The sequence below is a fragment of the Phycodurus eques genome, chromosome 12, assembly GCF_024500275.1.
Source record: "Phycodurus eques isolate BA_2022a chromosome 12, UOR_Pequ_1.1, whole genome shotgun sequence".
NCBI lineage: Eukaryota > Metazoa > Chordata > Actinopteri > Syngnathiformes > Syngnathidae > Phycodurus > Phycodurus eques.
Genome location: NC_084536.1, coordinates 19278309 through 19301555, shown reverse-complemented (window position 1 = coordinate 19301555; position 23247 = coordinate 19278309). Strand labels below are relative to the sequence as shown.

Genomic DNA, 23247 nt, shown 5'->3' with positions numbered 1-23247 from the left:
CACATTTTTAGTTCCAGTAGTTGTACAGTTATTGACAGGTGCCCAAAACATTTGCCCAACATGTATCACATTTAACACATGCAATTACGATCAAACATTAGAATGAAGCTTGTGGCTATGCATTCAGCTGGTTGATTTTTATTATTTTTTAAATGCAGTACTTTTATTACTTGTAATACCTTTGTACAGTACATTTTCTACTTTTCAGGTACAGTACTTTGACGTTCAGTTCAATACATTTGCATTTTATCTTTAAGAACTGTTTGTTTTTAAACATCTAAGCAGGAATGGGTTAATAATGTATAGTATAGTACAGTACAGTTAAAAAAATAAATGTTTTTTTTTTTAAAATACATACTGCACCAAATAGTCCCAACCAAAGCAGGCTGGTTGACTGTCTACTTAACCCTTTAACAATAAATAAAAATAGTTTGTGTCCTATATTTCTTTGGGTATTTATAACAAAAATCTGATGATATCATTGGATGGAAAAAATTGGCATAATAATGGAAATAATAGGAAGAAGAGTCACATTTTTTTTTTTTTTTAAACAAACACAGTTCAGAGTTTTGGGAAATTGGATTCACTGTATTTTTTTGTATTGTCTTGTAATATTTATTACTGTTCTTTTTTAATGCATGGAAATATTGCTACTAACGTGACATATACCGAAGTGACTACTTATCTGTGCTGGTTCAACAGCACAACAGTATTTGAGTTGTAACATTAAAAGATGTTATAAAAATGTCATCAAAAAAAAAAGGTCTACCAAATCTGTTTTTTCAAATAGATTATTTGCTTTCTTATGATTGGACGAGCTGGTAGTTGGGTTAAATTTAATTGAGGGCATGCAGCATATATCACAAACTCATTTCAGAGGTGTCATTTATACAGGTAAAGCTACTTTGTAAACTGTTTACTATACCATACATTAATTTAACGATGTACGTTTTGATATCACTCAATAAATAAGGATATTGAACACCGAGTGTCATTAAATAAAAAGCCATTGATATAGTATTGCGGCTTCACGCAAATTCAACAAATTGGTGAGTTTATTGTTTTTTATTTGTACAAACAATAACATAAGCGTGTTAGAAGTATGTGATAAACAATTAACTGTAAATATACCGCTATTACTTCGTTTAAGAGCTTTTTTTGTGTTACAGAAAATACACAGCATCACTATCACCTAGCTATAGCACGCTAACTCGCTAGCAAGCTAAATAAGGGAGTATTTTGCCAAATGTTTCACTACTATCTACTCCCAGTGAATACACCCAAACAATTGTATTGCGTAAGTATATCTAAAGCAAATAAAAAATGAGTAAAGGGAGTTTCTTGACATTTTCTAGTGAATAATGGCGAGAGGAAAAGCAGGAACGCACACGCCGAGTCCGCCCATTTGGACTTTCGGTCGGGGAACTGTCACGACCCGCAGTCAGCTGAAAGACAGCAGAAACTTCTTCCAGAAACTTCCACTGGAGGTCTTTCATATGATTCTGGAGAACCTGTCAGGTAAGGTGCGACAAGGTGCACAGAATAGGAGTCCAATCTGAACGTACTCGTAAACTAAACGGATAGAAAAAAAATTAATACTTGTAACTATTTAAAGTAGCGATTCAGTTTACAGACGCAGCCATAAACTGACTGAACTGATAGTTCATTTTTGCACTGTCAAACAAAATTGACCACTGTTACCTTTTAAATAATATAATGTAGCTTTCTGATTTTGTTTTGTTGTGTTTTACATTCATTATCAAGCATACTTTTTTTAAATGTGTATTTGGCAGTGCTGGAGGTCAGTGTGTTCTGTTTAGCGTCCAAGCAGATGAATAGATATGTGGTGGACTATATCAGCACCCTGGCCTGGAAGAGAAAACTGATGCACCGAAACTTTCATAACACCAGCTGCCCTGAACAGGAATGTTTTGGTGAACATTTCAGAGACCTGGGTAAGCAGTTGTGGAGATTTGCAGAATTTCGCCATTTACAGCTCCAGTACTGAAACAGTGAACAGTCAAAGCAAAATTTAGAGAAGTTCACATTATGTTCACCTATGTAAAGTTCATCCTGAAATTTCACCCAAAAGCCCCTTAGCCCTAACTTTTTGTGAGTAGTGAACTGTAGCTATATCAGTATTGTTCTCATGTTGCCTTCAGGTGTGTTGTTCAAACGATGCACCATGTTGCTACCTACAAAAGAGAGGCTGAAATGTATCCTGTACAAATTTTCACAGGTAGGAAATGTGAAAAGACATTTGGTGAGATATATTGTGTGCAATGTTTTATACATTGATTAATTTTCATGAATTTTTAATGTCGTTTGCAGGTTCCTTGCTTCCTGCGGGAGACGTGCGCCGCACCAGACTGCATTGGTTTGTTTCGATATGGAGTTTTTCTGCAGGTGAACGCTCAAATGATGGATGGATAACTAGATACAACTGAAAACCTGCTCAATACAAATGCTTTTTTCCTATTGATTTCTTTTACAGACCATGATCGCAGGGTGGGATGAGTTTGAGTGCCAAAGAGTTTTCCAATTCCTGTGCGAAGTGACCGATTTGCTGCATAAAATTGAGACAATCACTACTACTGGAAAACCTGGTATGGGCCTCTAAAATAAAGCTTTCCCCAAACTGGTCAATAGGCGACCGGATTTGGAACCTTGTCTCCCAAAAATATGTATTCTTACTTACTTGACTGGCTCCCACAGAGCCCTAGCTGACCTCAAACCCCTCAAACATGTTTTGGGTGAGCAAAATGTTTGTGCAAAGAAGATGTTTGAAGAAAAACAGAACATCATGCATTGGTTTCCTCACTGTGTCTGCAGGGCTGAAATGTTTAGAAGAGCTGGAGCTCCGCTACTTCTGCCGCAAGGTTTTGCTGGACCTGTCGCCGAACCAATCAGACTGTCGATTTTGGCTCCTGCAGCTCCTGAAGCCCTGGCCCTTGTTCAAGCAAGCGCACCTACTGTTAATCCTATATGGGCCACAGCTGTCCGAAGGTAAGGTAACTCTCATTCACCCCGGCCTGTGGTGTAAAGCAACAGGTGGGCAGGGTTTACTCCTCCTTTCAGGCCCCATCAGTTGGCAGGATCTCGTGGAACGGGAGCTGCCTCAGGATGCTCTCTGGAACCTGGCCAGGGCCATCCTTTTGCTCTTCAACAAACCGGTAATCAAAGACTGGACCATGCAGTCAACCCTAGCAGTCTTCGAGGAGATCGTTGGTAACGCCATCCATTTTCTATAACGTTTGTCCTTGTTTTGGTCATGGGTGAGCTGGATGTGGATGTTTTTTTACATTCATGTATTGTATTACAGCTCTTGAAAAAAAATTAACACACCACTGCAAAATGATCAGTTTCTCTCATTTTGCTATCTCCCTGTGTATGTAAATGTGAGAGTAAAATTAACATTTTAGTTTTACTCTGTAAACTACTGACAACAACGCCCAAATGTTAAATATTGTCATTTAGAGCAGTGGTTCTTATACTTTTTTTTCTTCTTTAGTACCGCCTTAAAAAATACTTTGCTCTCCAAGTACCACCATCATGACCAACATTAAAATACAGTAGCGTAAGTATTCATCAAAAACAAAACAGATGTTTTATTCTTCAATAGTACCATATATTTAATATTACTGTAAGACACTGTAATATTATGCAGTTTGAACATAGACACTGCACTTAAATAAAGGGGAAACAATGTAATTAAATAACGATTCAATCAAAATGTGCTGCCCGTAAAAAATCTATAAAAAATTGACCTAAATGAAAGTTTTAAAACAAACAGTTCTTAAAGATTAAATGCAAATGTATGTACTAAAAAAGTTAAATACAACTGAACTGTACTTAGGCAGTGATTCTTCACTTTCCACTCGAGGAAGCCCGTGTACAACTAGTCCCCGTTTATATGCAGAAAATGAAAAATGGTTAAATTACCTAAAATGTTCTCCCATCCCCCAGCCCCCCAAAGTCAATATATATTGAAAGATGCAGAGATGTTATGTAACTTACTGATGTTTTTTTTTTTTCGACATGGACACCACCCGAGGTTATGAGTTGACATTAGCGACTCATCCATTATTGTTTTTGTTAAAAATGAAATTCCATGTACAGCGCCACGCTGGATCACGTGGCTAGCACGTCTGGCTCACAGTTGAGAGGTTTGGGTTTGAATCTCGGCTCAGGCCTTCTTCGTAGATTTTGCTTGGGTGGGTTTCCTCAAACAAAAACATTTGTTAGATGAATTGAAGACTCTACGTTGTCCTTAGGTGTGAATGTGAGTGTCTCAAGATAAGCAAAGGATTGCACGAATGAAACATGTTCATATACATCAAAACAAATGGAATGAGCTGATTTGTTTGATGCTGTGTTCTACATTTGCAGTCATTCCTCAGCCATGGCACGTGGAGAATGTCGCTCGGCTCTTGGTGGTATGTGGCAAGAGGTTTTGCTACACTGTCTTGGCCAGCAGGGCTCAACTGGGACTCATCAGAGATATTGCCAAAGTCATTGTCTACATTATTCTGGTTGGTACTGATGTTATTTGTATCCTTAATCCAAAAGATGACAAAAAAAACCAAACAACATTTTTAGGGATTATTGTTCTATTACAGTATATCTAAGGAAGAGGGATATTCATTCCAATCCAACTTAATTTTGTCACTTTTTGGGATGCAGGATGTACACCAGTGTTTCCCAACCTTTTATTAAGCCAAGGCACCCATTTCACATTAGAAAAATCGCACAGCACACCATTGAACCAAGTCACAAAAAGTATCAATACTGAAATATAATGATGCTCTCGTCTTAATTTACTCACACATTTACTGACTCATTGTGAAATTTGGGCTTGTTTAATTGAACACAAAGCTGATATACTCGCAGGAAGACATGACTTATTCAATTGTATAAATGGAAACAGGTGGCTATACAGGTTTATTGTCCCCTCTGTCATCTAACCTGCTCTAATTGTTCTGCCTGTCACTATATGTCAATGGCGTAGACAGAGAAACAAAGATATATTTCCAATGAAACAATTTGATGACAGATTTAAGTGAAATTAGATCATTTCCCACAGCATCCCTGGTGTTGCTGTTGTCTGTGACAGTTTTGAAGGACAAATCTGTATGGATTTGTTTATATATTTATTGAATTGGAGAGTACTCACAAACTCTGACACTTCGGAATTGTTAGGGCCAGATACAGTAAGAAGAATTTTACCCCCTTGAAGGGGCAACAAAACTTCACATTTATTATAACTGTCTGCCTTTTTTAAAACAACCTTATTTTTCTCTGTCCCTAATATGTAGGTGTGTGAAAAGGACGGCTATGAAATGAATTGGGTGGTAAATGTGGTACAGCAGCTCCACAAGGGCTTCAGCTCAGATGTCCAAAAGTTCACCTTCATCCGCCATCTGGAGAACATGTTCTCAGACGTCATCGCTGAGCTTCTGTACATGTATGTAGACGGTAAGTTGGGTCAGCGCGCCTCTTCTTTACATGACACCCCATCAAAAATTAATTAATGCTATTCCATGTTTCCAGGAAACCGTCCTGACAACAGGGATATTTTCACGGCCACGTGTCTTCTCCTGGACGCCAGTGCTCGATTTCATGCGAAATTCTTCCATGTGTTGCTTAAATAGGAACGATGCAAAGGTACTTGCCGGGAGAATATTACACAAAGTAAAGAAAGTTTGTATGGGTTACGTTTCAATGATGAATTTATTTGTCATGAAGGATGTATTTAGTATTTATTATAAAAGAAAATATTTATTGACATTGTTTATTTATTTGCACTGACTCTCTGTCATTGAGGTCGTAATGCAGTTTGTTCATGTGATTAATGTTGTATTTGTAGAGTTTGTTCATATGGGACTATTTTCCATAGTCAGTGTTTGCCATAGTAATGTGGTCAGAAAGTTTGGAATCCAAAGTTGTATTATTAAAGCGCTTTGTAAAAGAAAAAAGAGATTATGCAATCTTTAAATATGTAACAAAGCTTTTTATTGTCCTCCATCATAAAACATTGTTGATAGAAAAATGTGTATAAATGCATGAAAAAAACTTTTTCATAAATACTAGGATGGTACTGATATTGTTGCATGCAGATCAAAATGTCATTCAAACTGTATTTCAGTCCTTGGTGTCAAAAGACTATTTTTATTTCATACCAATGATAATATTGTAACATGTTAGCATTTGAAAACATCTATCTATCTATCTATCTATCTATCTATCTATCTATCTATCTATCTATCTATCTATCTATCTATCTATCTATCTATCTATCTATCTATCTATCTATCTATCTATCTATAAGCCTAACGGGTAACAAAATCGTTTCGTACAAATACTGTAATACTACAGTATTTGCAAAAATATATCTTGGCATGCATTGAAAATACCTACTGTGTACCCTACGACACAAAGCTTTCTCAATGAAGTTTGAGCGTCCAACTGTCCATCTCCATTTGCATTTCACTCATTCAACTGGTCGTTGTTTTGATATGACCTTGTAAAAGGTAAAAAAAAAAAACATTTGAAGTTAGCTAATTACCCTTATTCCAATTAAAATGTACAAAAAAAAGGGGATTTCTTGTGAAACAACATTTAAAACAGATGCTACTGAAAGACAAGGAATGTACTCTCCTAAAGGGAGTGAGTGAGGGTGGGGGGTAAATTGTGCCTGGTAATATTTTGGTTGTTCTTGTGAATTAAGATCCTTGGGTGTTGTTTGACTTTAATATCCTGATTTTATGGACAAAGCACACAACACAAAACTGCTACAATCACAGAACGGCGATACAGTACTTACTGTGCGATTTGTTCTATGGGTATAAAACAAGACAAGTCTAAATAAGGATGGTAGTCAGGATGCAGATAATATTATTCATTGAAATACATGATGAGCATAAAACATATTTTAGAATACTATGACTGTATAGCATTATAAATGCACACGTTACCTTGGAGCCAGTCCATCCCTTCCTGCAGGCCTTCTCCCTCGATAGCATTGCTAGCACTTCAGGGACCAAAAGAGCAGGTTGAGGATTTAATCGCCTCCTAGCGCACGTTCACTTTTACAACTTGAACATTTAAAGCTGCCGAGCTCCTCATCCATCTGCCTTCCATCTGTCTAATGAGTAAACAAGTTGGCAAACATCTATAAAAGAGTCACTCAGGTTCAAGTCTATGCTGCTGTCCAGGCCAATTATATTTAACCAGATTCCTCAGTTCAGCCATTTCATTTCAAGGGCACTTCCTTTAAAATAAATAAATAAATAAAAATGAAAAATATGGATCTAATAAACAGAATGTGAGTAAATGTGAAGTATTACCAGATGTTCCAAGGTTTGTCTTTGATATTCTCCAAACACAACATCTGGGAGACCTTGACAGACGACATGGCATCACGTAGATCCATCTTGTTTGCAAAGAACAACACGGGCAGCTTTTTATTGCAAATATCTGCATGGTAACACAATGAAAAAAGTTGAATCTTCAGCAAAAATGGAGGCTACAACAAATAATCTGAAAAAGTGAAGTTTACAAGTCATTCAAAATGAACCTAAACCCACAAGTGGTGGCCCTTTGTGAGTCACATCTTAGAGTGAAGAAAACAATTTTCAATTGCTGCACATATTCATGGCTCTTACACATTATCAGGGTGGAAAACAATAAATTTATAGGGCACTTGGAAATGGCAAAAGTGCACGCGCACACAAACTTACCAATATAAAAAAAGGTTTGACCATGTGTCATGGAGTGTTATCATGTTTTGTCAAACCAAGGATACAAAAAAACCCCAAAAAACAAAACATGATGTAGTAGTTTCCATGTGCTAGTTAGTGAAATACAGGAGGCGTACAAAACAATTTCCCTGTAGCAAATAATTGATACACACTAGTCATTGTTATATACAAGTTCCAGGGTCAATTGTAACCATCCTAAATTCAGAGTACAAACCATTTTTAACATTAATAACAGCCAGGCACGTGCACAGACATTTTTGGGGGCAGGTGCTCAAGCCAGAAATAGGGAACCCATCACCAAAATTTTTCAAAAAATTAAGAAAGAACAGTGGTATGTATTTAACTTGTAACTGTATGTACAGTATTTATTTCTGTGAACACAATCAGTAACATTCAATAATACCACTATGAACAAAAAAGGTGAAGGGAGGCTAGAGTGAATATAAAAACTTAGCACACCCCTGTTCAAATGGCAGGTAGAAATAAGACCACGATAAATCATGTTAAAACCTTTTTCCCACAATAAGTTAACTTACAACCTGTAAAACTCAATTGAAAAAATATTTACAGGTTGAAAGTAAAAATGAGCAACTGAGATAATGTGGTTGCACAAGTGCTCACACCCTGTTATAAATGGAGATGCAGCTGTGTTCATAATTAACCAATCACATTCAAACTCATGTTAAACGGGAGTCAGCACACACCTGCCATCATTTAAAGTGCCAAAAATGTCTGTCCACGTGACTGATACCTCGAGTGAAGCATGCTGGTGGGAGCATCATGAACAGGGGCTGTTTTTTATTTTTTTTCCAGCTGGAAATGGGGCCTTGGTCAAGGTGGAGAGATTTAGGAAATGTTCTGACTAGCAGTTAGTGTAAGCAAGCACGTGTAAGTGTAAGAACATCACACTCGTGCCTACACATTATCTGAGTTGTTTATTCTTAATTGCCCCTACCCCTTTATTACTGCACCTAATGGTACAGTGGCTAACAAAAACAAATATACTCTGAACACCTTTTTGGGGGAGGTGGTATCTGGTGTAAAAAGCATGAGAATCACTTATTTTGGCACTGTTAATATTATAGTATTGTAGGGATCTTGTACTCTACCTCCATGGTTGAGAAGATTGTCGAGCTCCTCTTTGGCAACAACCATTCTAAGTTTGTCATTGCTGTCGATGACAAATATGATGGCGTGGCTTTCTCTGAGGAGGTAACGAGGATGTTTTAATGATTGTTAGAAATGAACAATGCTGTGTGCGCATACTTGTAATAGTGCTCTGAGGAGGAAACAAGGACAGATTGCATTGAGATGTTTTAATGATTGTTAGAAATGAACAATGCATACTTGTAATAGTGCTCTGAGGAGGAAACAAGGACAGATTGCATTGAGATGTTTTAATGATTGTTAGAAATAAGCAATGCTGTGTGCGCATACTTGTAATAGTGCTCCCACAGGTTTCTGTATCTGCTTTGGCCAGACATGTCGAATACTGTGAAGGAAAGGCTGCATATGTAGAAAAAGAACAACCGCATCAGAATCAGTTGAAAATTATGGCTATTAACCAGTTCAAAAAGGAAATTCTTATGTATATTTAAAATGTCTGATGGCTACCTTGAACTCTTGAACTTTTCAATGTTGAAGCCAATTGTTGGGACTATTTCTTGTCCCGGTGTCTGCATGCACACACGCACATGTGCACACAAAACAGAAAAGTATTGACAAATATGTCAGCATATAAATGTGTATTCAAAGTATGATAGTCTTTACCTGACTAACATGTTTCCACTCCTCTGAGAAAGGGCCTAAACGATTCGAATGCTGCAAACAAGCAATCAATGAACGACTGCAAAGTAATGTAGTGCTGACTTTTGTTGTTGCCCTGTTAGTTCAAGAAGGTTCAGATCAGTAGTGAGTACTTACATTAGCTGGTTTCAGCCGGTTGATGATTGTAGTTTTGCCGCTGTTGTCCAGTCCCAGACACAAAACATTGACTTCCTTCTTCCTCAGGCCGAGCCAGCCCGACAGTTTATCCAGCAGCCCCATTAAACCCAACTGATGCTAAACTTTTGAAATATACGACGCATCACCCCATTAATTGAATGATAGCTGGAAATACAACTTGCTGTTTAAAAACAAGAAATCACAACCTAAGGCAAACAAGTGTGTTCCCTGTATTTGGAGCGAATGGTGTAACATGCTGAGATGCTGCCCACGCATCCCAGCTGGCAACAGCTAATCCTATTAGTTCGAATTAAGATCTGCAAACCACCCGGTGACCTGATCATGTTAGTGTGCACCTTCCCAGGCCTTTCCTCCAGAAGAATTTGATTCATTACTGTAATGCGTTGGTCTGCTTGACGACAGCCACAACAACAACGGCTGCTGATCTTGAGCCTATTTTGCACTCACTCACAGCCTGTCTCCCTGTGTTCTTCACAGTCCCATTGAATTCATCTGTAAAGGTTGGTGGTGCAAACCCAAGGTTAGAATTTGTAATGAAGGAATTGACCTTTCAACAGGTCAACTTTGGAGTTGAGCGGTACAACAGCTCCGCCTCTTGACTTATTTGCTGTTCATTTGATCAGTTAAATGAAATTGTTGTTTTACTGACATTTGTTTGTGTAACAACAGAACACTTGTGACACTGCCACTGTATAAAAACTGTCTTAGCTTTAGTAATGCTATACTGAACATACTGGAGAGTAGCTTGAATGCCACTCAGTAGACTAAACATCAGAGCTAATGCTGACTTAACAAAACATAAATTTATGTTTGCTTAAATAGCTGTTTGTTAGCAAGTTGCCATGAAGTAAGCTTCTGTTGGGTGGATCATTCCATTGTTGTCATAGTGACGCAACAGGCGAAAATGGCTTCTTCCTTGTCCCATGTGCCACCCCTCTCCAAAGTTTGTCAGAATCGGTTTTGTATTCTTGTAGTGCTCGAACCCACTAGCCTACCGTTTCGTACGGCCCTTATTGGAGCATGGTCTTTCGGTTTTGCACTTGTGTTGGGTTAAATAAACAAAACATGATGGTCCTCCTCGCTATCCCTAATCAATTACGGATAGAAACTTTTCGCGACTTGAAGTCACCACGAAAGGATAAAAAAACATGAGAATGTTGTGCTGATGTAATTTGCTTTGCTAAAACATGTTAGTATATGCTTCATTTTATATTGTTGATGTACAATTTGGGTGTAAAAGTAAATTCCTTTGTATGCACTAAATTCAAGGGTCAGAGTTTTAAGAGCCCTTTTTTACTTAATATTTTACACTTTTTGTCCCAATAGGCACAAAAGAAATCAGTTTTGAAATCAGAAGCCTATAAAAACATGTTTTTCAACTATTACATTTCTTTTCAAAGGGGGATTGGTAACAAAAAAATGCTTGCAAATATCTCAATGGTAGTCCACCAGAACACAATGAGCGATTTTGATTTGCTTTCGCGGGCCACATAAAATTATGTGGCGGGCCGTATCCGGCCCCCTGGCCACCAGTTTGACGCCTGTGATTTAGACAATAATGCCAGCGAGCAAAGCAAGACTTGTGGACAGTACTATATATATTCAAAAGTACCTTATACATCAGGCTATATTCTCAAAGAAATCTTATGCACTGTATTTTCAATCCATCTGAAAAAAGCTCAGTTGGTTAAATTGTGTATTAATTTAATCACATAAAAATGATATGTACCGATACAAACCGTTCTTCAGCCTGTGTTTTCATTCACCTTTAAAACCCGCCAAAACAAAGCAGAAGGAGCAGCCAACCTGCAGAGCTTTTCAACTTTATTTTGCAAATAAATATCCGCAGTAACGGCCTCGTACAGTGTGCAAGATCTACAACTCTTTGGAAATTATAAAAAAATAAAATACAAGAATTATAATCATTAGTATACTTGTACTTTGTACAAAAGAATGTTCTAACATTGCTCAGCAGTAGAACATGCTTAACAAACAGCATCTGATATTCTCCATTGACTGTAGAGGGGTTGAGTGCATGTAATGTACCGTATATATTGTATATATTGTGTAACTTTCTTATAGCTGATGGCTGGAGGCATACTGTGACTTTGTTCTCTAGAGCCAGTTTATTTACTGTTATGGATATGGTCTATAACTTAATTTCAGGACTAGATCATTCGATTCCACTGAAACATATTTCCTAAAATGTTAACAGAGTGTAAGGCATACATGTGTGTGCATTTTACTGTCGCTAGTTGAAGGACAAATTTAAATTAGGATGGTGCCGTTTATGTTCGTGCTCTCTCTGCTAACTTAGTCATAAGTTTGAAAAGCTGCCAGTCTCGCTGGCTTCCATAATCCCACCAAGAAAGGCTTTGATTCATATTTATATATAATATTTATATTCTATACCACCGCCCGTGTACCATTCTTTCTCAGAATGAAGATAAATAATTCCAATGGCAAACATCTGACGACATGACATCAACTACTGCAAATCCAAAAGTTTCATTTCAGACTACTTTTATGTACACTTCGAGTCCTATACTGCCACAAATTCCACAACCTTTACATGATCACAAGGTAAGCACACAGTGGCCTAGCAGAACGACTGTAAAACGCAGCCAGTGGCTTCGTACTGAACACGCACTGTTAGTTCTGGCCATTAATCACGTGTGTGCAAATGAACAATACCTTTTACTGAAAGTATTTCTCATAATTCTCAAGCACCATAAAAGTCTATGTAATATATTTGGTAATATGAACTAATATACTGTATTTATGAGTTATGTGAACATTCTTGTGTTAAGACAGTGGTGATTGTTCTGTAGGGCAACTCTTGAAATCCATATTTCAAATAATTTTGACTTTTTTTCCCTTTTTCTTTTCCCCCATGTGAAGGCAACAAATCCAGTTTAGCGAGCTTGGCATGCGGCACTAAAAACATGGATGGTGCGTAAGCGCCATGTTTTGAAGTCTTCCATCACACAATTGTTCATCTCTCTGTGTGACTGCATGATTACTGCTGAACTGACATAAATAAATACCATTTGAAATAAAGTTGAGATTCACTAGGGCTTTGACATATAGATCTGCACATATATACAGATATAAGGTTATGATAATAATTACTGATTAGTAGTCTATACACTTCAACATTCAAGAAGTCTCCTTGACTTGCTTCTCACCACTTTCTTCAAGTATGATGTACCAGACTCTCCGGAGAGCGCGAGAGAGTCAAGAAATGCACATACCTTCATGATAAATGATCATATTACAAAATGAAAAGTGGTAAGGGCATTTCCCCCAGAGGGTAAAAACGTATCTTTTACACACCGAGGAGCAGCTACATGAGCAAGAAAAGAAAAACCCAAAGATTCAGTAGATTATGTTCGTAAATCTAAATATCTAAGATAATTTACCTCCACACAGAAAATACCGAAGCTGTAACGAGGCATTACATTCCCCTAAATGAGGGCCTGAGCCAGAATGTAAAGTTTATCGGGCGGTTTAAAAATAGTCTGGCCAGACCAGGTAGGTGTACTGGGTAAGGGGTGTGTAGTAGAAAAAGAGTCCATTACTACTGAAGGATAAAGAAAGCCCGGGAGGCAGTCTGTCCAATCCAATGACCTCCGCTATAAAGTGTTTCTCTCCCAGTCTAGACTTCACTGCCATGTGCTCCATCAATGTGTCGGTCCCAGGCCATGTGAAAGGGCGACCTCATACGTGGAAGCCTTTCTCCTGTTCGTGCAGTAGCTGGAGGTGGACGGTCTGTACGCTGCTGATGATCCTCCGTTGGTGGCCGATCAGATCCACCCCGATACGCCTCACATCTCTAAGCGGAGAGAGGATACGCACGCATGGACACAGAAACATAGAATTGTATAATGTATAATAAGAATAATTATCATTGTAGAATGCAGGTCGGATGTTGTCAGCTACAAGAATGTTTTGTGACGAATACGTTGTCCTTTTCTCTTCTTTTCAGTATGAACGTGATATAAGATGATAAGAGGGATAATATTTTGTGTGCAGAGAAGTTTCAGTTGTGCCAAGTTATCAAAATGGTATTATATACAGTAAAATTTACAATTTCTTTTTAAATGTCAGACTGTACTTAAATCAGTACTTCTAATTTTGCCAGTCTTTTTTGAGTGAGTAAGTACTTTTGCCACCTTTAGTGCTTCAAGATGTAAGTAACCCTTTAGAGAGCAAGAAACCAGACGTGATAACTAACTTGAGCCAAAATGGACGCCACATAGAAAAGGACAGTAGTGAGTTACTGCATACCGGATAATCAGTGAACGTTATCATTTTAATTAAATATCATGAGAGTGGTGTATATTTCGTAATAAATAAAAGTACTTTCAAATGTAAATTGTAGTCTTGGAAAGGAGTATAATAATTTGCTTGGGTTAAAATGTTCACTTTCCAAATATTTGGATAAAAGCCCTATAAAGGTATCATATTGGTCCATTTTTTTTCAACATTCACTATTACAATTTTCATATTGACTGCTAATTAGTGATGGCTTTGCTCATAGCTCTGAATGAACTGTTATGGCAATGTTTTTTTGTTGGATATATTGTAGAAGTTATCATTTATTTGCTTAGCTTGCATTAGTATTATGGACAATTTTTAGAAAGAAAGATGTCTCGCCTTCAAGAAGATGACTCAGCAGGAATCATCTGAGAGAAGGACGTGGCCGGGACGTGGCAGGTGTTGGTGCCATGTTTTCACCTTGAAACCCTCCCCTTAGTGTGTTGTGTCTTGTAAACTTAGAAACCTCCCTATTTTCAAATAAATGCAGGAGCGACGGGAGAGATTGTTTAGAGCGTGTTGAGAGGCTGTAATCTGAACAATCTCCCATACGCCCTCCTCATGAGAAAAAGAAACCAGCGTCTTCATTCCTTTTGTGTCTATTTTTTATAATGTTGGGCAAGATAAATCCAACATTTTTCAATCCAAATTAGGATTAATAATTGTCCAAAGTATAATTTTATTATTGCATTGTATTCATATTATTTTCTTAAATTCACATTTTGCAATGCATCTCAACACAAACAACCCCCCGCCCCAAAAAAAACAACCTAAATCTTCAAAGTGTAATTTAAGAGATTACACATATAAAGTCATTGTGAGTGAAGGACCTACCCAAGTGTTTATCTATGCACCATACATTCTAAATTAGTCAAATCATTACTACTGTTAATAGTCATTACACAGCTGACAATAACAATAACTCCTATTAGGATTGTGATGCGACATTTCATTTTGGCTCGCCTACTCACTCAATACTCATCCTCGCTACAGAATTCAACGTGTTGTAGCCCGCTGCCATGAAGTTGCTTTTGTACTGACTCATTTTGATGGAGTCCAGCCAGTCGCCAATGGAGATGAACAGTGGGTAGTCCATTTCTTCCCCAGGAGACTCTGGTAGACTGACATAATCAGAAACACAGTAAGATCAGATACTGGCGGCCTTTTTTAAATTTTTTTTAAATCAGCATCTTGGATTTGGAACATAATTAATTTCGCAGCATGGCAGATTTCACAGCTTGGAAAAGTGCTCTGAAAATATTGTTCTTATAATTCTTGGAATTGTAGTATGGTCATGGTCCATCCACATATAGCAGAAGTCCATCGCTATTCCTCACGGGAAAATCTCAACTAATTTATTGAGCTAATTATTCGACTCCAAGGTTACTGTTTGTCCCCTTTTTTTGTGACCAAATGTTCCCGAACTGTAAGTCATTTGTTCAAGTGTGCAAACAATAATTTAGAAAGATCGCGCCCAAGTATCAAGCCATTGTACCGGGGAGTACCTACCTCTGAATGTGCTCTACCAGAGGCAATAAGCTGCTGGGGTTGCGAATGAGTTTATCAAAGAAGGAGACCACATCTGCAAATCTGGGCCGATGGCTTCTTTCTGTCTGCCAGCAGTGCAGCATCAGCTGGTGGAGTGCCACAGGGCAACCCATTGGTGCAGGAAGCCGGTAGCCCTCCTCGATAGACAGAATCACCTGGACGGAGACAAGGATTGTACATTATACAGGTAAGTATCTTGAATTAGATAAACCTGTCCACTATTGACAATACACTGATACATTTACGTGAGTTTAAAGTTAAATATTACCACAAGACGAAATACATTATACTATCCAGCCAAAAGCACTAATAGACCAGTGAATAACTCATGTGAATTGGCTTGCACAGCTGGAAGAAAACCTTACAAAAGACACTTTCAACTATTTTAAACCTTAAAAAAAATACAATGGTGATTTAGTATACTGTACTGTAAGGGCCTCAGCTGCAGTAATATTAGTCATTCTTTTGCAGAGGATAAAGAATACCTGTGAATATTGTCCACCATTTGTGTTCAAATATCCGATGCGTAAAAAAGTGTTATAACACCATGACTATCGATGCTACTCGTTAGCCTGTCCATGGCATTTATCATTAAGCTAGCTGACTTTAAGGCACAATTATGTGTTTGTTTTAAAGACACGTGTAATTCTCTTTGTTTGATGTTTAGTTTGACCGTAAACTTCAACTGGGAGTGGCATTAAACAGCTTGAAGTCTCTTTTTTAAATGAATTGTCCACTATCTGTCAAATTGCTGCTTGTTGTGAAGTGAGCTAAGTTGAGTTCATTGCCACCATACAGCGCTCACAGGTCAACCCCCCCCCCCCCCAAAAAAAATTGGCTCATACCTAAAAAAAAAAACTCAAAAGGTGTGCCTCTTGCATCTCAAGGTACCACTTTGATTATACATAATAAATAGTAGACATTTTTGACTGGCTTGTTTTTTGTTTTGGTTTCTATTAAAAATGACAAGTGGAAGTTGCAGTAAAAAAAATAAAATAAATATAAAATAACTGTAGGTATGAGCTGGGTACATAGACTAACCACAAAAAGAGATACGTTTTCAGGATGAACTTAAAATGCACTTGAGCTTTATGGGCTTTAAAAGGAACTTTCTAAGGATAATGTATTTATTTTCTGTTGCTTCTGTGCGTCATATTTGTATTGTTTGTAACACTACTGATTCACTTGTGCATTATGTTAATTACCAAAATATAGTGAGCAAGCTGTGCAAAGATGAAGATATGTTCACGCAATAAACGCCCATTCCAAAGAACCATCAATCTGTTGTTGAGAACTTTCAACAACATTCCGTTCTCTAACCACGAGCTGAACGAAAAAATTTCCACCAGCTGTTTGGTCTTCGAATGAAATGAACATTTTCCAAGGACGCCCAGCTCTATGTTTTTCTGTGACTCAGTTTCTCTGCATCTCTGGTGCAACCTGCTGATGGCACGCTAAGGTCCTTGATCAACTGTTCGGTCTTGTGTTGGTATAATAATGTCTAAATTTGAACAGCACGATGAAGATGACTGCACTGTATAAATACCAGTTCTATTTGAACCAGGAAATCTATTGGTCGATTCATGGATCAAACACCTCTAGTGGATTTTTCCTGTCAGCTCCTTATTAGAGAACAGCAAGTTGTGCAACAATGTACTGAAACATTGAACAAATGGACATGACAATTCAAAAGGTGAATAAAGGTCGAATACATTTTTCCTGTAATGGTTATGGTGCATTTTAGGGTCTGAAATGTCACCCAAAAACGGAATATCCTTGACATTTTGTGAGTACAATGTAGCTACTGTGTTTAACCAATGACTTATTGGAGTCTACTGTACATACAGCCATATTTTGTGGAAAGAGCCATGGGAATCATGTCAGGAAACAATAACAAACCCAAGCTGATACTATTTGTACATACACAGTAGTATGTGTCTATACAATGGATGGTTCAGACTATATTTATAGCGTATAAGAGGAGTTCCAGTAAAAGCCTGACCCAATTCTCAAACAACACAAATCCTCCCTGAACCCAATGACCAGGAGGTGTGTGCATGTATAGTATATGTCTGTACTGTAGGTGCATGTACGTGTATGAAAGAGAAACTGAAGGGGTTATGTGTGCAGCTTTCACATTCATCTGAAAGAAGGATGGATATGCTTCCATGGCCCTTCCAATCCCTGACCACAGCTCCAGGATCAGCGGGTCACTCAGGCACACTGAAGCCAATGCTTTAAACTTCTGCTCAACTGGACCAATGTATAATGAACCTCTGACTCTTCAGCTGACCGTTCATGATCAACGCTTGGTGAATATCTCATGTTCCATTTCTGCCCCTCCTTCCTCTATCTGTGCCAATGGTATTTAATGAGACAGAGCTAATGGGATTCAACCAAAATTTGGAGAAAATTGGTCTGCGTCAGCATATACTTTTAACTTCCAGCCATCCTTTTTCTGTCCGACTTGTCCTAATTAGGATCCCAGGAGAGCTGGAGCCTAACCAAGCTGACTATGGGTAAAAGGCATGGTACACCGTCGACTAGTCGCAAGCCAATTGCAGGTTAAATAATGTCTAGACAAATAATTATTCACATTCACACCTATGCACAGTTAGGAACAGGGGTGTGAAATTTATTTGCATCGCTGGCCACATCGTTGTTACGGCTGTAAAAACTATATAATGTTCTGTAAATGTATATCACCTCATCATATGACCCTGCATATGTGTTTGAAACTTTTCTTCTCCACACACACACTATACACATTTAACTTGAAATCAAAAGTCATAAAAAGCAAATATTTAGGATCCATCATTGTCCAATTTATGTCAAGCAGAGGTCAAAATAAATGCCTGTAAACCTGGCTAAAGTAAATAAAAACGGAAATTTCAGTACAGGTTTTCTATCAAAATAATAATAATAATACACACAGGAAGTGTGACACAGGAAGCCGCAGTACTGCAAAATATGCAAACTCCACACAGGAAGGGTACAATTTGAAATCAGAACAAAAATTGAACAGATTTTCAGTTCCATTATTTCCAAAATGGAAATGGTTAAAATTGAACGTCGACCAGAGTCCCAGAGTGGATTGCGTTTGATCTTTCATACAGCAATTCTGTCGTTCTTTTGCTAATCTAAAAGAACAACGTATTTTCCACACAAACAGTACTCACATCCTGATTAGACATCTCCCAATATGGCCGCTCCCCATAGGACATTACTTCCCACATGACAATGCCGTAACTCCACGCATCACTGGCTGAGGAGAATTTTCGGTATGAGATAGCCTCTGGAGCAGTCCATCGGATCGGAATTTTCCCACCCTGCTGAAACATAAGATTATGAATGAATGCACACACAAATGAATTCACTGGCTCATATAGTATGTGAAAACAACAGTTGTAAAATGAAGTTGTCAGTGCACTTTCATAATAATACCATATGTTGTTTTTTCACATAAGGAACTACTGGATAAACTATCAGCGTTATGCAAAATACGGGCCAAAAGCCCCAAATGTGTCTCATTTGTATAATTAAATATTTAATTCCTCACATGAAATTTAACAGAAAGACTAGTTTCGTAGGGTTCAGGTGTACCGTTGTCGTGTACGCAGCCTCGGGATCGTCCTCCAGGATTCGGGACAGACCGAAGTCTGACACTTTACACACCAGGTTGCTGTTGACTAAGATGTTTCGAGCTGCCAGATCTCGATGAACATAGCCCATGTCTGACAGATACATCATTCCTGAGGCGATGCCACGCAGCATGCCAACCAGCTGAATGACAGTGAAGTGACCATCGTGTTGCTGACAGGGAGAGCAGGACACACACAAAGTCAACAGTCAGTAAGTGGGAAAAAAATGGACAGTATAGACAGGAAATGATGATGTTGGTGTATGAGATTGGGGGCAAACATGAAGGAGGAAGGAACACTCAAAAAAATGTAATAATTTGCACAGAGAGTAAAATGACAGTATTTGCCAAATTGTGCCCTATTTTAGCTGCCTGAGCCGCAATACTGAGACAAACAAGAATGGCACTGAACAAACATCTACCAAGATGCAAATCTACATGCTAGCCTATCCATCCATCCATCCATCCATTTTCTGAGCCGCTTCTCCTCACTAGGGTCGCGGGCGTGCTGGAGCCTCTCCCAGCTATCATCGGGCAGGAGGCGGGGTAAACCCTGGACTGGTTGCCAGCCAATCGCAACATGCTAGCCTAAAAGAATAAATGCCCAAGTTATTTTTTAATGTTTTTGTTAACATCAAATTCAACAAACAAGAACCATCCAGTTGCATAAATTTTACCTTTGCGGATTACAATGAAATAGGTGACTGAGAATGTACATAGACAAAGAAAAAAACAATTCAATTGTTTTAATCCAATGCCAAATCAAAAAATATTCTAAAATCAAGGCAGAACATCCAGAGATTGTCAAAAAAGCAATACATTATTTTATTCTATTTCCAACATCCTATCTTTGCGAAGCAAGAATTTCTGCAAAGACGGCGACCAAAATTGTCTCCCACTACCCCTGGATGGGACCAGCTCGTTGAAGAAAAACAAGCACAGGATTCCCATTAATTAAAAAAACTACAATCAGTGTTAAATAGTGAGTTGTATTTTTCATTTGTTTTTATTTGTTTTTATGCCAGTCGGTCAAAATATTACTTTACGTGAAACTGTCTGTGTCGCAAAAAAACATTGGGGACCGGTTTTAAGAGGGAATGGACAGGAATATAATATTGGAACGATTACATTGCGAACAAGCAAGTAAAATATTTTTATTTACATTTGCACTAATATTAAATTGACTATTGCTCGGGCATATGCACCACTATACACAAGGTTTCATCTAAAGAGGTTGTACACTTTTGATGTAATTCTACCCAATTCTATCAACCTACTAACAGTTGAAAACAATACAAAAATAAAAAATGTTCAATCTTGGTTTTGGGTCTCAAACAGCTAAAATAGGGTACATATTTTACATACTTATATGTTAGGGCAATATGGCGAGCACATACAGCCCCACGTGAGTTCTCTTAATGCAACACTTACTCTCAAAAATGAGTCCAATGATCCATTTTCCATATATTCCACGACAATCATCACAGGCCTGCCTGCAAAGCACAAGCACAAAATACCGTCCAGCTTTACTTGTTATGCAAAGTTCCCAAAATGTGTCAGAGTCCACCTATTCACACAAAGATGAAGGGATATCGAACCTGCAGTACATTCTTAAAATGGCTGATACATTTATAAGTCAGTTATTTCAACCAAAGGTATTCCGTCCACCCAGCCAATTGGACTGGTTTGTGTTTGATTTAAACTGTTGAAAACATGATCAGATTTCTCACGATTACAAATGTTCTTTCAAGGATCCCTTTGGATCTTTTGTGACAGTGAAAGAGACACTGCACAAACAAAAGTCTATGGTAAAAAAAAGATCTTACATAATGTTCAGTGTTTTCTCATAGGAGAATGTGGAAAAACAATATATTTGAGTGGAGAAGACAGGATGGAGGAAACTGACAAGCAACATGTTTCTTATTTCGTGATGAAAGAGCACAACGTGTAATGACAGAATGTGTATAAGACTGAATACATCCACAATGGTGCCAACAATAGTTACTTTGTTTGAGCTCACGGCCTTTAGTAATGACATTAAAAGAAAATTGAAAGTGCACAGAATCATGTCACCAAAACAGCATTCTTCACCTCTGCCCAATGATGCTTTACCAGAAGTGAATGCAGGTGGCCTCAGATGCAACAAGTGAAAGAGTACAAATGCACATACAGTGCCGTGAAAATGTATTTGCCCCCTTCTCAAATTCTTATATTTTTGCAGAGTTTCCCCACTTTAATGTTTAAGCTCATCAAACAAATGTAAATATCAGACAAATAAAACCCAAGTGTACTTAAAATTCTGTTTTTAAAATGGTGATTTCATTTATTAAGGAAAAAAAAAACTATTCAAAGTTACCTGGGCCTGTGTGAAAAAAGTAATTACCCCCGCTTGTTACATTGTGAATTAATTGTGGGTAATCACAATTGTTGGTTAATATTCAATGATCAGACCCAAGCCTGATTACCTCCAGACCTGTTAAATCAAGAAAGCACTTAAACAGAATCTGTCCCGACAACATCAAGTCAGACAAAAGATCTAAAAAAGCTGCAAGAAAATGACACAATCCAAAGTAATTTCAGAACAGTAGAGAGAAATAAAGTAATTGACATCTATCAGTCTGGAAAGGGTTACAAAAGCAAAGCAAAAAATTAAAGTAAATGAAAAAGAGGCAATACTGTCAATGTCAACGCAACAGCCAGGACAGTGGTGCTGTGAGGGTGGGGAAGGGAAAGTAAGAAACTATTCCAAGGGCCCATGATTGACAGGGCCTCTTGCAGCATTGAATTAGTGTTGTTGAATTTGTCTCTCTCAAGTGACTAGTGGCAAAGCCACCATGGGTCTCAAATTCTTGGCGCCGCCCCTGAGCCCGAATGGAACTGTGATATAGTATGTGCAACAAAATAATAGTTCATATGGCAGTTTAGCTCCCATGCCATCACATTAAATTGTGCAATGTCGCTGTGACAAAAAGGAAAGGGGGCCCCATCCCAACAAGGGGACATGTCCCCAGCAGCCCAGGCTGACCTGTTACAAGCATGCAGATAAATGAAGAGCAACTTATTTTGAACAAAGCAAGGAATTATCTTTCTTTTTTTAAAGTGTCATCATTTGAATCTGCCATGTTTGGCTCAGCAGAACTAATTAGCAGGCTCTGGACCATAAAGGTTCTGCGGTGCAGTTAATGAGCAAAAAGAATGTTTACCACAGTCTAGCGTGTCACCTGTTATTTTAGTGCAGGTATGGCTGTCAGTCACAGCACAATACCCGACGTAATTAGTCTCCAAAGAACAACAACAGATGGAGGGACTCAAAGATTGAGGAAGGAGTGAGATAGGCAAACAGCCAGCGAAAGGGACACTTTGATGAAAGGCCTTGATAGACGAATCATACTGCCAAGCACAAATTGTGCCTGACTGTACTGTACAGTATGTGTGTACAGAGCGGAATAGACATTTTTATTGACCTATATAATTCTTCCCCAGTTCCAATGTCAGATGACTAAAACCATTGGTATACCGAAACTCCAATAGCACTTACACTGTAAGTACATGAATCACACATTTTATAAATATAACCAGAGGGTCACCATTTGAGTCCCACGGTGGATAAAAAGGCAAATAGTTGAAGGAAATGTGCTAGTCTGCTTCCTGATTACTTACTGACGAGGTATCGTTGAGCAAGGCACCAAACCCCCTACTGCCCCCTGCTCAAGATGTGCAGTACTGTTTGCACATCCCTTTTACTTTTTGGACATCTTTTCTTACATGCATGCATGTGTGTGTGTGTGACCTGGTTCCTAGTCTGACCTGCAATGCAAAATATATGAAATTCCCCATGATTATCATCATAAATTCCTTTCAAAATGTTAAAATATTAGGGAATATCTTCATCATACCTCATCATTTCCCCCCCCTAGTTCTAGAGTTTAGTATTTGCAGGGTGCAACCAGGATTGCGTCTCCCAAATGTGCAAAACTGCAGCACAGTTTATTTTGTGGATTGTGGGAGGAGTAT

At 38.2% G+C, this 23247-nt stretch overlaps 3 protein-coding genes across 5 annotated transcripts in view; 1 reads left to right on the top strand and 2 right to left on the bottom strand.

Annotated features, from left to right (window-relative positions):
* Positions 1–1361: 1361 nt before the first annotated feature.
* Positions 1362–5772, top strand: LOC133410961 (F-box only protein 47-like). The gene is made up of 10 exons (XM_061692663.1): positions 1362–1518; positions 1794–1955; positions 2163–2239; positions 2332–2406; positions 2495–2606; positions 2833–3006; positions 3079–3228; positions 4390–4532; positions 5316–5475; positions 5551–5772. The coding sequence occupies exons 1-10, from the start codon at positions 1362–1364 to the stop codon at positions 5649–5651; spliced, it is 1311 nt and encodes a 436-aa protein (XP_061548647.1). The 3' UTR covers positions 5652–5772.
* A 239-nt stretch (positions 5773–6011) lies between these two features.
* On the bottom strand, positions 6012–9969 carry LOC133410626 (ADP-ribosylation factor-like protein 6). Of its 2 annotated transcripts, XM_061692031.1 has the most exons (9): positions 9684–9969; positions 9531–9581; positions 9375–9436; positions 9198–9266; positions 8870–8964; positions 7347–7476; positions 6975–7030; positions 6824–6836; positions 6012–6520 (listed from the first exon to the last, which is right to left on the bottom strand). In XM_061692031.1, exons 1-9 carry the CDS (start codon positions 9804–9806, stop codon positions 6487–6489), a joined length of 633 nt encoding a protein of 210 aa, XP_061548015.1. In that variant the 5' UTR covers positions 9807–9969; the 3' UTR covers positions 6012–6486. The 2 variants fall into 2 exon arrangements, with proteins under 2 accessions (XP_061548015.1, XP_061548016.1); XM_061692032.1 differs by lacking the exons at positions 6012–6520; positions 6824–6836; positions 6975–7030 and adding an exon at positions 7038–7144.
* A 1565-nt stretch (positions 9970–11534) lies between these two features.
* Positions 11535–23247, bottom strand: part of LOC133410320 (ephrin type-A receptor 6-like) — a 136545-nt gene continuing 124832 nt past the window's right edge. The window contains exons 12-17 of one of the 2 annotated variants that reach the window (XM_061691325.1): positions 20665–20726; positions 19197–19406; positions 18773–18925; positions 15555–15748; positions 15017–15166; positions 11535–13560 (exon numbers count right to left, since the gene is read on the bottom strand). In XM_061691325.1, coding sequence (XP_061547309.1) covers positions 13446–13560; positions 15017–15166; positions 15555–15748; positions 18773–18925; positions 19197–19406; positions 20665–20726 — 884 coding nt within the window. In that variant the 3' untranslated portion in view covers positions 11535–13445. The remainder of the gene's footprint in view (positions 13561–15016; positions 15167–15554; positions 15749–18772; positions 18926–19196; positions 19407–20664; positions 20727–23247) is intronic. The other variant, XM_061691326.1, reaches the window with a different exon arrangement.

Bases quoted from the DNA above. Each gene is read 5' to 3' on its own strand.
- LOC133410961 (XM_061692663.1), top strand. From the start codon at position 1,362: ATGGCGAGAGGAAAAGCAGGAACGCACACGCCGAGTCCGCCCATTTGG. The intron at 1,519-1,793 runs GTAAGGTGCGAC...TGTATTTGGCAG, and splicing joins GATTCTGGAGAACCTGTCAG to TGCTGGAGGTCAGTGTGTTC. The intron at 2,240-2,331 runs GTAGGAAATGTG...TGTCGTTTGCAG, and splicing joins TCCTGTACAAATTTTCACAG to GTTCCTTGCTTCCTGCGGGA.
- LOC133410626 (XM_061692031.1), bottom strand. From the start codon at position 9,806: ATGGGGCTGCTGGATAAACTGTCGGGCTGGCTCGGCCTGAGGAAGAAG. The intron at 9,267-9,374 runs GTAGCCATCAGA...CTACATATGCAG, and splicing joins GAAAAGTTCAAGAGTTCAAG to CCTTTCCTTCACAGTATTCG. The intron at 8,965-9,197 runs GTATGCGCACAC...TTACCTCCTCAG, and splicing joins CTGTGGGAGCACTATTACAA to AGAAAGCCACGCCATCATAT.